At 38.1% G+C, this 13,293-nt stretch overlaps 2 protein-coding genes across 2 annotated transcripts in view; one reads left to right on the top strand and one right to left on the bottom strand.

Annotated features, from left to right (window-relative positions):
* LOC135687421 (uncharacterized) overlaps positions 1-2,292 on the bottom strand; it is an 11,818-nt gene extending 9,526 nt beyond the window's left edge. The window contains exons 1-2 of the mRNA XM_065203972.2: positions 2,024-2,292; positions 40-287 (exon numbers count right to left, since the gene is read on the bottom strand). Of these exons, the coding sequence (XP_065060044.2) occupies positions 40-287; positions 2,024-2,039 (264 nt within the window). The 5' untranslated portion in view covers positions 2,040-2,292. The remainder of the gene's footprint in view (positions 1-39; positions 288-2,023) is intronic.
* Positions 2,293-3,525: 1,233 nt separating this feature from the next.
* Positions 3,526-13,278, top strand: LOC135687420 (uncharacterized). Its single transcript, XM_065203971.2, has 10 exons — positions 3,526-3,714; positions 5,226-5,494; positions 5,830-6,157; positions 6,528-6,602; positions 7,105-7,383; positions 8,019-8,186; positions 8,941-9,123; positions 10,058-10,218; positions 10,990-11,074; positions 11,685-13,278. The coding sequence occupies exons 1-10, from the start codon at positions 3,654-3,656 to the stop codon at positions 11,909-11,911; spliced, it is 1,836 nt and encodes a 611-aa protein (XP_065060043.1). The 5' UTR covers positions 3,526-3,653; the 3' UTR covers positions 11,912-13,278.
* Positions 13,279-13,293: the final 15 nt, after the last annotated feature.

The following is a 13,293-nucleotide window of genomic DNA, read 5'->3' as shown; positions in this document are numbered from 1 at the left end:
AACTACCATGTCTGAAAATGAAATGCAAGTAAAATATACCTCATTAAAGACACATTTCTCTCTACCAACAAGTACTTCTGCAAATAGCTGTTCTCCGCATTCCAACATATTGCATTCAACATTGATAAGTACAATGCCATTCTGAACTCTCATCCAGGACTGTTTCACCTTTCCATCGCAGCCAATAATTGTTTTGCCTTTTTGCAGTTTGCAGTGTTTTTTTATATAGCATGCCTTTAAATTTTCGTATCTGACTTCAACTGTTCTCCTATCGGAGTCATTTATCCCTGAAATATATAAATGTACCTATATAAATGCAGATAGGTGTGTCTATTATTTGCTTTACTAAATTTTTGACTGTTTTTATTCATATTTTAAGTTAACGCTTGTTTATGTATTTCATTAATTATATCAATACATCATCATATCAGAAGATTATTTTCGAGATGTACAGAAGATTCAGAGCTTCTTTTTTGAGTCCGCATTGGGGCATAATTGAGAATTTGTGTCTTTTGGGCTTCCAGTGTGACCAATTTAAAGGTCCGCAGTTGTGACAAAAGTTACCACCAACAACACAGAATGTCAAAACTTTTCATTCCAAACCTGAGCTACTCAAATAATTGCTTCAGACATCCATTTTAAGGAATCCGGAGTATAAAAAGAATTAAACCTTTATATCAGAACATTCTATAATGAACTACAAAAAAAACTGGGTATCATAATACGACCAACGATGTTCCTTTGGCTATATGATAGAAGCAAATTTATTCTAATGGTAATTTAAGTCGATACGAGATAAATTGCATGTTTGCACAGCGAAAAATGTTCCATGTAGTTCCACGTCAAGGGGAATGCTCTCGCCCTTTTTTAAGTGTTTTTGTCCAATTTCATAGCGTTTTAATCAGACACAATAGGTTATTGAATTGAGTTCATAACAGAATTACGCAGCATTCCTGTTTGGAAATTTAGTTCCAAGAAAAGAACAAAAAGAACAATAACATGATCGATACGAGAAGTGTTCTAGAACTAGTGATATTGAAAAAGTGCAGTGTCCGTAAATGTTTTTGCTAGCTTAAAAAGCTAGCTTTATAGTTATTGACGAAGGAAGGGCTACCTGGATATGCTTAGTCTTATATTTTCAATTTGGTTTGATTTTATCTAGCATATGTATTTACTACTGCTGCATTCAAACAACAACTTAATTACGATTATTGGTTTCAATAACCTAATTATCTATCAATTGTTATTCTTACACCAGCATACGGTAAACAAATGATAAGTATAGAGAGAGGTCTGCCGGGTGTGACAAATGTACTGCAAGGAGCATGACTTTGTTTACAATAAATATCGAAATTAGGGGAGTTGGCATCAGGAGGGGCTTAGGCTCCAAATAATTGCCAATAATTTTACATTAATAAATGGAATTCGTCAGTTCAAATTCCTTCCTTGAAGCCCTTTACCCTTATACCAATATTCATCCCAACGTCCTTCGACGCAACTATATCGTTTTGACAAATAAACCCACTGGAACGCTGATAACAGGAAAATGAGTTGAAGTTAGAAGATCAGAGTATGAGAAGAGGTGGGGACGTTCTTCAAGAGATATGATATTTTAGATATCTATTTAAAATTGGTAATTTCATAAGAAGTTTAAATGTATTGCTGTTTTTCGTAAGCCTTCGGTTCCCATATTCTCCAGGTGGAAGCATTGCCTTTCCCGAATTTTGGAGAGACGTTACCCTTACCGTATTATACTCCTGATCTATGAGTCTGGATAAATTTCTACGTTTCGGTATTCTAACCTGCAACTAAGGGAGTGATAAGCTTATAGTTTGATCTCTGTCTCTTAGCTAGAACTGAACCTATCAAAGGGAATCTCAATACTTTCATGTAGAGCAAAAAATGGCTGGTAATCGAAATTCGCTGGTAGAATTCAAGTGACTGATGTTATGAGGGGAAGGAAGGTCGTTATGCCGGGTAACAGTTAGTTGGGGAGGGGGGTTATATATCATATCTTACTTACCAACAGCTTCTGCCATTCCGAAGGTTTTGATGCCTGCCTTGCAGCACACGTACTACTCGGAGGCTATGAGTTTGCAGGTCTTATATTATGTATGAAACTAGAGTTTTTCTTGGGAGGGGAATCCAACTGTTGTTGATGTGTAGGTATAATCTTGGTGTATGACGTAATCTATCGTCTCTCTACAAGATAAAGACAATGGGTTTCAGTTTCAGAAAATCTTAATCCTCAACCATTGAATTGAGAGCTGAACTCGCTCTAGCGTAGTAAACATGCGTAGTTTAATCGCCTCTCAGGATATCTATACAGAGAGAGACCTGCCATCCTGGCGAAAAATGCCTAGACACTCGCAGAAGATCAAGTTAATGCAAATCATCTATATCAAAATCAATGCTTTTATGAGAGTGGTTTAGTCGGGGTACCCAAAAAGGCCTCTGATTTCTGAATTCCCGCAACATTGGGGGGAAAGGGGTGTGGGCTATCAGCGCATATTGCCTAAAGATAAGAAATTTGACTTTGCTGTATTTTGCCAAGGTTCTGGCAGTGTGAGGACGACAGAATTTTAAGGCACAGGAGCAATTGTTTTTTATGCTTCCTGATGAACACCATTGTGTTTTCTACTTCGTTATAAAGTATACTTGTATCAGCAGAAGATTTTGGTGCTTAAATGTGCTAGCTTTTGGTGACAGCTGGTTCGCACGACCTTGGACAAAATTCCACTATGATTTGCAGCTTCTGGAATCAGATCCCAGATTCTCACTCTTTTCAAACCAGTACGTTAGGCATCCCATATAATGAAGAAGCCTTGGTGTCCCACGTATATGTTTGCCAGTGGGCTCTGACGCAAGTTGGAGAGTAAGTTGGGGAGGGGGGGGGGGAGAACAAATTAAAAATCCATAACAAAAGATTTTATATGAAAAGCCCTGATTGATATACTATCTCTTAGGCCTTCATTAGTTACTTGCTTTATAATCATAATATTGGAAGCGATGGGCAATTGATGACAAAATAAATCTTGATCAAAAAAATGAAAAAGATTGAAATTAATGCTTGCTAGCTTTTTTAAGGTACATTCATCCATTATTTATCGTGTCCATATTTCATGTCATGTGATCATCATTAACGCGTTTTTATTCACTTAATTCAATGTTGGTTTAGAAAAAAATAGCTAATAAATATATAATTAAACCCAAATAAAAAACGTGCCTAATATAATCGTGAAACCAATTTAATAATGTAGTTTTTATCCTCTAGCATACTTTTAATTATGTCCACGAAGAGGATGATTAGACAGATTGTACAGCCACGGTTGTAAATCATGTTTAATGGATTTTAGCTAACATTTTAGCAATTCTCTGCTTCTCGAAAAGACAGTCACTTAGATTGAGGGTCTTCATAAAGTGTATTGTTAAAAGGAGGTGAAAGGAGTCATACGAAACCGATTTGCAATGCGAACCAGCATGCATTGCAAAGGAATTCTCTATTTAGTGGGATTCCCCTTCTGTTACAAACAACAGAGATGAAAGAGACTGAAGCCAGTCAAGCAACAAAAGTAAGAGGGACGACATAAGTTCGCATTGGAAGAAGTTTGACGAGCAAAAACAACATCGATCCGATTTGTTAAACAAGCAAGATGTCAGTTAATATCGGTGATGTCGATATGGCGCCATTACTGGAATATCTGGGTCAGCAAAGTAGGTTTCTTTATAGATATCTGTTAATATGACGTTTTTGGTTTTGCTAGCACATAAGTTAAATTTCCCATGTGTTGTGGATCAGCGACTACAGCTTGAAAATGAGTTTCTAAAAGTCAGCTGTAAAAGAACATTCATGAAAATGACGAATTTAACGCATGGGATTAATAAAAATTCCGGCTCGTGCTGCTATGTTCTTTTTCTTTACAAATCTAATTTCTCTTCGTACTTCCAGATTCTAACATTTCAACCGCTAGCCTAGGCCCGTATTTACGTAGTCCAAAATAACATGCTCTTATCGTATGCTTTGACTAGAACTGAACAACACATGGAAAGGCCAGAACCATAGTTTAGAATCTGAGTGTACATCAATATTAAATTTTCTTTATGGTTGAGAAAGCGAGACTTTTTATCAAAACATTTCTAGTTTGAAACTTGATAACTTCTCGATCATAGTTCACGAGAACGTATTTTATGATAACAGTAGAGGTTATGTCAAGCGCAGAATAAGGAACTGTTTTTTCGATCGCGGCATGGCAGCATCTATAAATATCGGACACGTAATTTATTTCCGTCTCTGCAGCATTCAAAATGCGGAACTGATTAAAAGAATTAGTGGCTTGCTGCCTGGTCTGCAAATTAGCGCAGTTCTCAACGAGATCTTGTGATGCAAACAATATAAATTTTTCACAAAGAAAATCGGCATAAAATTTCAAATTTTGGCGTGCGGCGCTGCACTGACCTCGTACCATACTCTCTGCACACTGGGCTTGTAGGGGCAAAGACCGAGATACAGATTTTTGTTTGGGGGGGGGCAGCCCTGATAAATAAATGAAACTACAGCCATATTTCACAAATAAAGAATTTTACTTATGCTATTCAAGATTTTGGGAGGGGCCAAAGACCCCTGACTCCGGTATCTCGGTCCTTTGTATTCGTAGGGTGTTGCATCAGTGGATGCACCAGAAATTAGGCTTGGCAAGGGGCTGGGTGCTAGCATCATTGGACGGGTGCTACCGTCGTCTAGCCCTCCTCCATGAAGTTCTTTATCCAGTTGCGTAATGCAGTTTTGGGCATCTTAATTCGATATACGGGCCCCGGATCTAAAGGGGTCCCAAAATTTTGCATATTCATGTTCTTAAGAATTTCCATAAGTTCACATTTTTTTCGAAAACTTTTGAAATCTTTTACTAAACCATATAACTCATATCCCTCTAGTTAAAGAGACACAATCATTTTATCTTTTTATATTATTGAATCCAAATTGGATATTTTTAGAAAAAGAGGACATAAAATTTTGGCTGGGCAAAATGGGGGGGGGGGGCTAGAATTTCATTTTTAACATGGCAAAGAGAAGAGGATTAAGGGGAGAGGGGCTAAAAATCAAGCTTGCTTGTTTTTGGGCCTATATGACAAAGGTTTTACAAATTGTCTGAAAAGGTTAATTGTTAATTGTTGTAAAGTACTAATTATATATTCCAATTTTAAACTAAACTGTCAATTGATTTTAGATTTCGATATGCGGATAGACGACGATCACATCCCGTATGCCTTTCGCTGCGAAGGAGTTTCCATCGTGTACGAAGGCTTGAAAGCGGAGTACCTGAAAGTCCATAAGAAAATTCCAAAAGCGAAACAGCAGCAAGCTGGACTTGGAGACAGGGGCTCATGGATGAGAGTAAAGGACAGTCATGTCGATATATTTATCGAAAACAAAAGTAGGCCAGGAGTACCTATCGTGAAGGTGGTGGTTCAAAGAGAGAAAACCGCATTTGCCGAGGTATGTACTCAGACCAATACAAGCTGGCTCTACACTTTGCTTTGTAAGAAAATTGTCAGCCTCGTTTAGAGAGAAGCCTCTTTTCGAAAGCGCCTCGTTTAGAAGGTAGCTTCATTTAAACATTGTGACTATGATTTCGAAGGTAGTCTCATTTAGAAGGCAGCCTTTTCCTGCCTTCTTCTGTTATTTGTTTTCCATCATTCTGAATCACTTCGTAAGTGTTCTGTATCACTTTTGTTGTTATCAAGATTTACTACGTCAGAAATGTACCAAACATCGTCGTTGATCTATGATCTATGCTGTCACTTCTAAAATTAATGTTTCTACATCACCAGGCACGCCAAATGAATGACGGGGACAAGAAGATCGTGCGGGGCGAGGTGACCATACCGTACGAGTGCAAAGCAATAAGCGCATCGAGCTGGAGACTGTCACTCGATCTTGACACTGTTTACATGGCATCTGAAGGAGGCGTCAACAAAGAGGTCTATGCCTTATGTCCTTCGAATATCGAAAAGACAAACAAGTTTCAGCTGGTTACTGAAGTTTATGTCAGACAGGTTGACGAGTTTGGCAAGCAAGTGGATATGCTAATCGGAAAGAAGGAATCAAAGCCATTTCTGTTGAGAACGGAGCCCAGGCACCCCCCAGCTAACAAAACAGGTTTCGTGTCATTTCATGTTATTCGCAACTGTCTCCATTAGCGTTGACGCCTGTGTTTGAAGGAATTCTTATGGTTATCGTTCCAAATGTGATAACCTTTATATAGGGATCCATTTCGGTATTGCTGCACACGCTAATATTACTCGTGCCATTTAGCTCATTTAAAATCTCTCGTGCGCGCCTAGCATAAGGGGATCCATTTCGGTACCGCTAGAATTCTTGAATTAAACTGTTCTTAGCTCTCCAGTTGGCAATCGAAGGCATTTTAAAATTATTCCAAATGGAAAAAGAGCCCTTAAAAACGTGGCCTTATTAGTTAATGAGTTATTTGAAAATTATCATGTAAATAATTTAATGTTTATTTACACAGGAGCCATCACGAATGGTGGTTACTCTCCAAGCAGTTCATCAGAAGCCTCCCCGGAGCAAGTTGATTTACCTGACGGTATGAATATTAAAAAACTTCTAATAAAGCTGACAGATTAAATATATAGATATCACGGTTTTTAGGGCATTGTCAAAGACTCATAGAACTGGTGCAGTCATGAACAAAGACAACTAGTTCATGGCTCTGAAAAAAGCAAACACTTTACAACATAGAAAAAGCTGTGTCGATCGAAATAGACCAGTTAGTAAAACCAAAGCACATCACAGGTATAGTTATCCAGTTTTAATACTCCGAGGAGTGAGGGACTAAAACGCTTTTAGTACTTTGCGAAATGTTTGCTTTTTTAAAGCCATTTTATAATTTTGTACCATCAAAACTGTTCATAATCAGTTGTACGCACGCACAAAATTTGGGCGCTACGCCCGCGAGCACGAAAAATGTCAAGTCGAAATCGGCCTTTATTCTTCGTTTACTCGCACATACTACTTCACTTGCAGAAAAAAGACATTTTTATTGACATGAATACGTACTATCTCATTAATTTTGTTCCCATGCACAGGTAGTTTCAACAATCTTCGTGCCAACACAGCCGATTTTCATACGCTTAGCGCCCAAGTGGTTTCGTCTTCAAATCGCGACATTGGATATCATATTCCGCTAAAGGATTTGAGCCAGAAGGGAAAACTAAAGGAAGGCGATGTCGTTGTGTTTCTTGACGATGAGAGCAACAGAACGAAGATTGAAAAAATGAATGAAAGTAATTACAAGAATGCCAAGCTTGCTGGGGTGATCACACGGAGCTACTATCTTGAGGGGCGATGCCCAGAAGCAGACAAGGGTGAGTTTTAGCAAAAAATTAAATGGGAAAACCTTGAAGCCAGGCAGACCAGATAAGATTGCGATATGTCACATGCTAAGATTCATTTTAATTACACAAAAATATCAATCAGTTCCTTAAACAACTGGCTAATGGCGTGGTTATTCACTAAACTATTTAAAGCAATTTGAGCCTGTCTTGCAATTTTATGACGAATACTGCCGATTTTTAGCACTAAAAATTAAGTTTACTTCATAAATATGATTGTGGCGCGCATGAAAGATTGAAGTAACAAATTCTTTTAATGTTAAGCAACCCTGTATGCGAGGATGTTTAGATACGAGGCTGGCTCCGTGAATAGGGTAACAGACTATAGATCCAAGGGTTCAAGTCGCTGATATGACCGTGCTTTCACCCAGAGTGGGGGAGTGGCCAGCTCTCTTCAATTCCAGGTGTAGAAATCACGAGGTGTGGTCACATGGAGAGGAAGGACCAGGACAATACTCGATTAGCATGCCTTCTCAGTGTCCTAAAAGCTACCTTCGGGGGCTAGGTAGCGACAATTACAATCCTTGTGTGCACACCAAATCTTTATGTGTTTCATAATCGATAAAAATGCCTATGTTGATTTGATATACGGGTATACTTCTTTCTAGGCGAGACCGATCTAGTTTGCATTATCGGTATCGTAAAGGTTCGAGTGGTGGGCCCTGTATACAACGGAGAACAGCTTTATGCGTACCCTGAGAGGCATGGCGTTGCTGCTACGCGTTCAACCATCTCGCTTGATCGAAGTGACGTCAGCCAGAGGCTTCTTCTCCTAGGTAAGTCACTAAGCTTCTTCATGGATTTTGCTTATACAAGTATCAAGGGCAAATGGCTCATTCAGAGTATAATAGTCCGTCCAGATTACAAGAGTAGAATTTGGCTTTGAAAAAGCAAACATTTGAGTGAACTAAAACTTTTCGTCTGACACTCTTCAGAGTTTAAAACTTCAGAACATAGATCGAAAACTAAACTAGCAATTGACCATGAAGTTATCGTTGGTGTCATTGGACTACTGAAGTTTAAAAGAGTCTTAGTAGTTGTACAACAACAGTGAAGAATAGATTTAAGAAGAGTGAAGGACTAAAACTACACAATGTTTAAAGCAGAATACATTTTTTTATAAGAACCAGTAAATTTAAGTTCAGGCTGACTGTTTTTAATTTTTTCGAAAATCTGAGGCTGGATTGTTCTTAATTTGTTCTTAAATTAAGAGGGTGTAAGCAGTGCTATTGCTAGCTTTTTCGCTCTAAGGAGGTGTTCAGGCCTCATTTGCCAACAGAGAGTGAGCACCGAAAAAGCACCCACACATCGCTAAAAATCCTCGATTTTGAGAAAAGACGTTGTTCAAAATTGCATTTTGCAGAAGCTCAGCCTCAGCTTGTTCTTAATTTGTTCTTAACTTTTGACCAGTTTTTAGGTCCGTGTTCTTATAAAATTGTTCTTATAAAAAAAAGAGTGTAAGGTATTTCCATGTTTATTGATATTACCTGCAGCTAAATAGGATTAATAAGTAAGCTCGTTTCACCACAGGACAAGCTTTGGAATCCAAGCCAGATACCGGGATACAGGAAGAAGCCCTCGTTTCATCTTTAATATCTGTTGTTAATGGGATTGACAGCCTCGCTATGACACAGAAAGTATCAGATTTGCATGTGAAGATCGATGATACTATAAAGAGGACAATGGCAAATACTACTAAAAAACTGAAACGACGTATGTATGACACTTACTTGCAGTCCAATTCAACTATGTTCTTATGTGTGTCCATGCGCTGAAACGTTGCAGGACTGGGCACCAATGTAAAACCAATGTTTACTAATTTACTAGAAATAGCTCTTGCTAGTACTGCCCGCAAACAATTAGTTCCTTGATAATGATTGTTTTGAAAATGTAGGTCAGGATATTCGAAGAAGACACCATCTTGGGTTTTCACAATTCTATAAAAACAGCTGCTCTAGTTGATGCTAAACTATTCTTTTTATCAAGAATTTTTGGTGTTCAGTTTGCCTTTGATTTAAGTCCAACGCCCTTTTGAAAATCATGAAGTTTTTCGAGGGTTTGACATTTATTTTTCGATAATCACGACAATCATAACTTTTGCTCGTACGGTCTCGAGTTTTTGGGAGAAAAGTGTGGCATTCGACTGGTTTTGATTCCCAAAACTTCGAATCAAAACTTCCATCCATTGCGGAGAACAGAGCTGTGATGCAGCACCGTTTTCGTGCCAAAAAACCGAAGGCCTTTAACAGAGTCTTGGCAGAGCAACGCTCCGAAGATAATTCCCTTCCGCACAAAGAGGTGGCGGTTAACGACCTCCTCGACAAAGCCGATTGATTGACAATGAAATTGATTGACAGTTGTCATGGCAGCAGAAAAGTGACAAAATCTGCTGAAAAAGTGCTGACAACATGAACTGAAGCTTCCATATGCTACTTATACGCGGGGCAGACTATAAGCCCTTCACTCGCGCGCTATCGCGCGCGAGTTGCGGGCAATGATAATTATGATAACTTGCAGAATATGCGACAATTAAGTTTTGAAATAATGTATTATTTGAAAGACCTCCTTTTGTAAATTTTGAGTTTCGAACGAAAACCACTTGTTTGCTGGTATAAATTTTGTTATCGATCAGTTTTGATACTTTTAGACATGTTTTGGGTGAAGCTTCTGTTTCTGCTGATACTGGCAACAGTTGGCATTGCGCTTTGGCAGAGGTATGCTCCCAATACGCTGTTCCGGAACAGTGCCTGTAAAAAGGGCTCACTTGACGAGAAAACAATGGTTCTTTCATTTAATACATCTTGGGAGGTGAGGATTTTTCCTGTTCTTCTTTCATATCGATCAGCTTGTATATAAATCTTGCTTTCATAGTTTGTCAAAGGCCCACGTTCTACGGACGAAACATTGTGCTAATGGATAAAATTCGTTTTTAATTATTAGAAGACACAGGTGATTTACTTGATTTACTTGAAATTATGCACTTGTTTTAATGCTAAGTTCTTTGGTAGGTTGGTAGGTAGCTAAGGTAAGTTGTTGAAAAGTAGAAGGAACTGTTAACGTGTTTTTGTCTTTTTCACTGTGAACATGTGCTGTTTTTTCACCTCAGTTGAGAAGAACGAGTTCACTTGTGTGCATTGTCCAGTGGGGCTGTCGATGCAAGGCACCTTAGAATTTCACTAAGCGTAAATTGCTAGTCATTTTAGACATCTACATTTCTTGAACAAAACGATGTGTCATTGGGGATTGCCAATGGGATGACTGGGATAGTGTAGGGTGTGACTGGTTTAAGAAGTTCTTTTTGGAAAGATACAATAAATTGCTGAAAAACGTTAGGAGGGGGTGTTAGGGATAACTTAAAGGCAAAAGATTGGATCTTAACCATAAATCCGTATATTAGAAACGGGAGTCTTGGTTTGAACTGATGAAAATTTCTGTGAAGCTTGTCACCCTCTGTAACCACCCACCCCCCACACCAAGGAAAGGTCTCTTTGTATAATTTTTTCCTTAAAATTGGATTTCATCGTAACTTATTACGTAAAAAATGATGCTAATGTGACATAAAATCTTGTTTTTTTGCAGAAAGTTTCGATAACAGCTTTGGAGTTCACATTTGAGAGCCTTAAAACCAAGGTTTACAATAGCGATGATCTTCATCCACGCAAAGGTATAATAAACTCTTGTTGGCCTTTGTCTGAAATAAAGTAACTAAAACAGGTGTTACAATCTCTGTCAAATGTCTTTGAAAACTGAAGTCATTTTAAAAGGGCAAATTGAAACATTCCCCTCTCCCCCAGAGAACAATGTTGGTTTCCACAAAAATATGTAGGATATAAGGGAAGACATTTTTTCGTGTGACTAATGCGATATTTGCCTAAACTATCAACATTGTACTGGCGAAGGAGGAGGAGGCAAAAGTGGTAATCACGTTGAAGATGTTTTTAGATTATTTAGAAGTTTTTGAACATTTTTGTACCAAGGTTCGTAAAAATCAAACAAAGTTTAGTACACCAAACTATCTCGTTAGCGACCTTGATAAAAGCAGGCTTAGAAAACAAAATTAACAAGTCATGGCATTTGTTTTCTTCCCACTAAAGCGGGTCTTACGTATTAACCCTGGATTTAACTTAATTATTATCAAGCAGGAGTGGGTTTAATGATGGTGGCCATTTTTGAAGTATTTGGTTTAACGCGACCATTTTTTGCATCAAATTCAATTATATTTCATTTAACATTTAATTATAATTATCTCATGAGGCATATCTTGTTTTCCACAGAAAAAGGAATGCGCTATTTCATAAACTACAAAAGATGTTGCAACCGGGGTGTGAGTTACGGTAACAAGTATGTGGATGACACCGTGACCGTTGCGGGACCGGAAGTGCTCAGTAGCGATCAGGCGTGCAAACCGGAGTCGGTTAAGTATTTGAATGACGGTCAGTGGGTACGATTGCAAAATGCTAAGCGGAAAGTTCTTATCGATAACTGCAATAGTTCGCTATGATTATACTTTTAAGTAACCGAGTATTGAACATTGCTAATACTTATAAAAACCAAAAATCAGTTTAACAGTCTATACAATGAGCCTGTGTAAAACACGGAACTCAAAGCTACGCTCATGAGCGCTTGCTCAGTCCAACTCCGGTTCACTGTAAACCTGAAACTTCCTACCCTACGACAACAAATGGAAATTACTGTCTTCTATTACGTTTCAACTAGTCTGGGTCATCTGTTATGGCCCGGGTCGTCTGTTATAGTCCGGGTCATCTGTTACAGTCCGGGTCGTCTGTTATAGTCCGGGTCATCTGTTATAGTCCGGGTCGTCTGTTAAAGTCCGGGTCGTCTGTTATAGTCCGAGTATGCTTATTGTATGGTTCAGGCCAAGGGTAACATGGGGAATTTCGTTGCCATTATGTGATGAGCTGGAGTTGCAGCTAACTGGAACTTGGAATTCAGTGAAAAAATTTGATAAGCACTAGAATATCAGAAACGGAACAGGATGTTTTCGAGATACTTAGGGAGGTTATTTTCAGAGACTTCTGGTTTCCTTAGGGCATTACTTGTAGGGTACTGAAGCCGCAAAAATTTCATGAGGCAACCCCCGTTCATTGGCTTATTTTATTTACAGTATATAGATAATTAGTCTACTCGATAGTAAATATACAGCAAGGACGCTTTAGTATTTATTTTTGACTATAGTTAATCGTACAGTAGCCGTAGCCATAATCTGCAGTTTGTGTTCGTTTACATGTTATCTAAATCTGTGTTTGAATACATTTATACATGTTATTAAGTCAAAATATTTTATGGCACGATATTATCAAATTCTGCTGCACGAGGAATATGAAGATAATAAAATTTATTGTGGTGCGAAGGCCAGTTATCATTTTTAACCAACTTCAGATAGCGTAACCAGGCCTATTTTTAATTCATATTGACGCATCTAATCCTTTTTTAATAGATAAGAAACACCTCATTTTATTTACCTAAGCCATTTTCCTTTTTGAACATGTGAACTGACCACCTTTACTATTCCGTTGTCTCACGTGAAGCAATTGCATGAAAATAAGATTTTGTCGTCATTTTGTCGTATTTTAGCACAAAATCAAAACATACTCCAAGTCCGTCTGTGTAAGCACCTTATATCAACTGTAAGCACCTTAAGTCAAGTGTAAGCACCTTAAGTCAAGTGTAAGCACCTCAAGTCAAGATTCATTCAACCTAGATACCAGACTCCTCTTTGTAAATAAATGGCAAACGTATATTTTAGACATTTAAACATTGTTACACTAAGTGAAGTTTTAAAAACAATACTCTCCATTTTCGAATTATGTTTTTCAATTACCAAACAAATAATAGAAGTGTCGATTATTTGTTGCCCAGCTG

This window comes from Rhopilema esculentum, chromosome 20, assembly GCF_057945365.1.
Source record: "Rhopilema esculentum isolate cy_ngs chromosome 20, ASM5794536v1, whole genome shotgun sequence".
NCBI classification, from domain to species: Eukaryota; Metazoa; Cnidaria; class Scyphozoa; order Rhizostomeae; family Rhizostomatidae; genus Rhopilema; species Rhopilema esculentum.
The sequence above is the reverse complement of the archived record's forward strand: the minus strand, read 5'-3'. Positions and strand labels throughout refer to the sequence as shown.